The sequence below is a fragment of the Erythranthe guttata genome, chromosome 12 (genome assembly GCF_056151865.1).
Source record: "Erythranthe guttata isolate IM_541 chromosome 12, IM_541, whole genome shotgun sequence".
Lineage (NCBI taxonomy): Eukaryota > Viridiplantae > Streptophyta > Magnoliopsida > Lamiales > Phrymaceae > Erythranthe > Erythranthe guttata.
Window position 1 is genome coordinate 20047501 of NC_142544.1, and position 3075 is coordinate 20050575.

Genomic DNA, 3075 nt, shown 5'->3' on the forward strand with positions numbered 1-3075 from the left:
ACATGCTGTCACTAAGACAACAAGAGCCAAGTGGAACCATTCTTTCTTGTTTCCGAGTTGGAATACCAGAGGGACTACGGCTATCGAAGCCGATATCACCACTATTGCTGCAAGCAAATTTAAAAAAATAATTTAATTTAGGACATAATTACTATCGAATGATCCAAAGCCGAAGTTTGTACTAATCCTAACCTGGTGTGTAGTACTTGGCACACCTGTCCATAAATCTCTGAGTTTTCGATTTCTTGATTTGAGCATCTTCTACAATCCTTGCAATTCTAGCCACCACTGAATCTTCCGCCACAGCGGTCGTTTTAACGCTTATGTATCCTTAAAATAAACATCACCATTGAACTTGGGCAATAATATATATATATATATATACATAGAGAGAGAGAGAGAGAGAGAGAGAGAGAGAGAGAGAGAGAGAGAGAGAGAGAGAGAGAGAGAGAGAGAGAGAGAGAGAGAGAGAGAGAGAGAGAGAGAGAGAGAGAGAGAGAGAGAGAGAGAGAGAGGAGAGAGAGAGAGAGAGCAAACTAGGATCAAAGTGTTATTACCGTTGATATTTATCGTTCCCGCCCAAACAGGGGAGTCCTTTTGTTTGGACACGGGAAAGGATTCTCCGGTCAGAGTTTTCTCATCAACTTCACAGTTGCCTTGCACAACAACTCCGTCAATTGGAATAGTTTCGCCCGCCTTCACAGCTAAAACGGTGTTCAAAGGAACTTCATCCGCGTTGACTTCTTGACCGGTCTCAGCTAAGACAGCTCTTTGCGGTACCATACTAACTAACGACGACATAACAGCAGTGGCCTACACAAAAAAATGAACAATAAGCAGCTTGTAAGAGAAACATCGGTTCTTGATTTTAAGTGAATCAAGAAAGTATTTTTATTTTTCATTAGTATCGTTTGACCTTATAACTAGCCCTCGATTCGAGCCATTGGGATACTGTAAACAGAAAAACGACAGTTCCAGCCTCCCAGTAATCTTGCAGGGCAATTGATCCAGCAACTGCACGACATTATTACATAATGCGTTAGATTCTACAATCCAATGTAGTTATGGACAGATGTTTTAAATACATTTTATTTTAGCACCTGTAATAAGAACAAGGATGTTGATATCAAATGTGAGATTACGAATCGCTGCAAACGCCTTGAGCATAATTTGTGGGATCCCGACAACAATCGCTCCGACAGCTAACCATCGAAGAGGGCTGTAGAAATACTTACAAAACGACAGCAAAAGTAATACACCACTAGCAATTGTATATGTGCTTGGCCATTTGTGCTTATGGTTTGTCTCACCAGACACTCGAACATTCGCCTCTAATCTTGCTCGATTCAGTGCCTTAACTGCCACAATCACAATACAAATACGACGATTTTTTTTTTAAATAACCGAAACAAAGGAGCATGATAATTAATGATTGATAAGTATTTTTTTACCTATTTGAATCTGGGAAACGAGGAGAGAGTCGTGAACAACAATCAATGTCTTTGTAGGAACTACCACCGTGAAATCTTTGACACCATCTAACGATTTAACGATGTTTTCGATCAGTTGAATTTCGGACGAACAACAAAGTCCCAATACGTCGAAGTAGCTTTTCTGTAGCTTCTTGCTCATATTCTTGTCTGTAGAATCCATGTCTATCTTTTTCTTGATCTCCAATCTGTACAAAATATTGCAAATAAAAACTCAATTTGTGATCAACACCTACTACATTTTACATTTTATAATGTGAACAAGACAAACACTTACATGTTAGAAAATAACAAATTAATAATTTAAAGAGCTGACTTTGAGTGGTTATATAAAGACTATTATATTTCAGGTTTTATATACGTGTACATGAGAAGCTGCTTGCTTACACGAAATCATCGGTATCAATGAAGAGACAACAGACACTGTAAGAAATAATAAAAACTGACTGACAGAAATAACTCATCCTGTCAATAATTAAATTAAAAAGCGTGCTTTATAGTAGCGACAAGTATACGTACACGTGAATCTTCGCGCGCTTTTGGTGAACAAATTATCGCCGGTGGTTTCTGAAAAACCACCACTTCCGACGAAACCACCGGTGCCAAAGTGTCCATTTTTTATGCAGCGTTCTCATCTGAAACTATCGCCGCACCCACCATGCAACTTGTCGGAAGCAAATCGAGAATCAATCTTCGCACATTCGGAACGCAAATCCTGGTTTCGTGGGCTGCGATTTATACATTGATTTTCCATGCAACGGTTGAATTTTGAGAACGGACATGGTTGTGTGGTTACTGAGATTCCAAATCGTGACCTAATTCGTGACAGAGTTGATGATCCTTGTGAACTGATTCAATATCAGAAGCAGGGGGAGTTAGCACACTATGTGTTTGTGAAAATGTCACTGAGAGAGGTAGACTTGCATTTCAGCAGCAACTTGCTGTTGAAGATCACAAGCAAGTAAGCAAGCACTGCTGCCCACACAACTGGATGCATTACCAGCAATGGCTGAATCCCAACACCCCAATCTTGGTCGAGGTAGTAGATATCATTACATTCTCGATAATTTTGCGCCGGACTTTCTTCGCAATAACAAAAGCTTTCGGTATTTTCCGAATGTCGTTCGTCTCTTACGATTGGGTTAATCATAAGATTTTAATAAACAAGTCAGCTACCAAGGTGTTTTATCTTTCGAATCTCTTACATTGTTCGTCTTTAGCGAGATTATGTTGTTTGCACGTATGCTTTTATTGCGTTTTATCGAACTCTTTTTTTTTTCTTTTTCTTTCTTTTTTGGGTTTATTGTATTGTGTTGGAAAATTTCGACCTTTTTTTTTTTTAATCAAGTTCACATTATACCCGAATTTAGAACGGAAATTTATAAATTAGTGTAATCTTCAAATTTCTAAAATTGGAATGATTTTTTTAGAACGAAAATTAGATCCATTTTTAACTTTCGATTTTCTTTTAGAAAAACTAGCATTTTTTCTCCCGTGCGATGCACGGGATATTATTTTAAAAGTGAAAAAAGAATAACTTTAAAAGTGAAAAAAAAAATCAATTTAAGACATAATAAGAAAATAT

The 3075-nt window shown here is 37.8% G+C and overlaps 1 protein-coding gene across 2 annotated transcripts in view; it reads right to left on the reverse strand.

Moving 5' to 3' along the window:
* The window catches only part of LOC105956528 (cadmium/zinc-transporting ATPase HMA2), a 4398-nt gene extending 1676 nt beyond the window's left edge, over positions 1–2722 (reverse strand). Inside the window, exons 1-7 of one of the 2 annotated variants that reach the window (XM_088826467.1) lie at positions 2010–2722; positions 1452–1678; positions 1101–1358; positions 917–1014; positions 558–813; positions 193–330; positions 1–107 (exon numbers count right to left, since the gene is read on the reverse strand). The exon at positions 1–107 is cut by the window's left edge and continues 221 nt beyond it. In XM_088826467.1, the coding sequence (XP_088682593.1) occupies positions 1–107; positions 193–330; positions 558–813; positions 917–1014; positions 1101–1358; positions 1452–1653 (1059 nt within the window). In that variant the 5' untranslated portion in view covers positions 1654–1678; positions 2010–2722. Of the gene's footprint in view, positions 108–192; positions 331–557; positions 814–916; positions 1015–1100; positions 1359–1451; positions 1749–2009 lie in introns of those variants that run through there. The other variant, XM_012980376.2, reaches the window with a different exon arrangement.
* Positions 2723–3075: the final 353 nt, after the last annotated feature.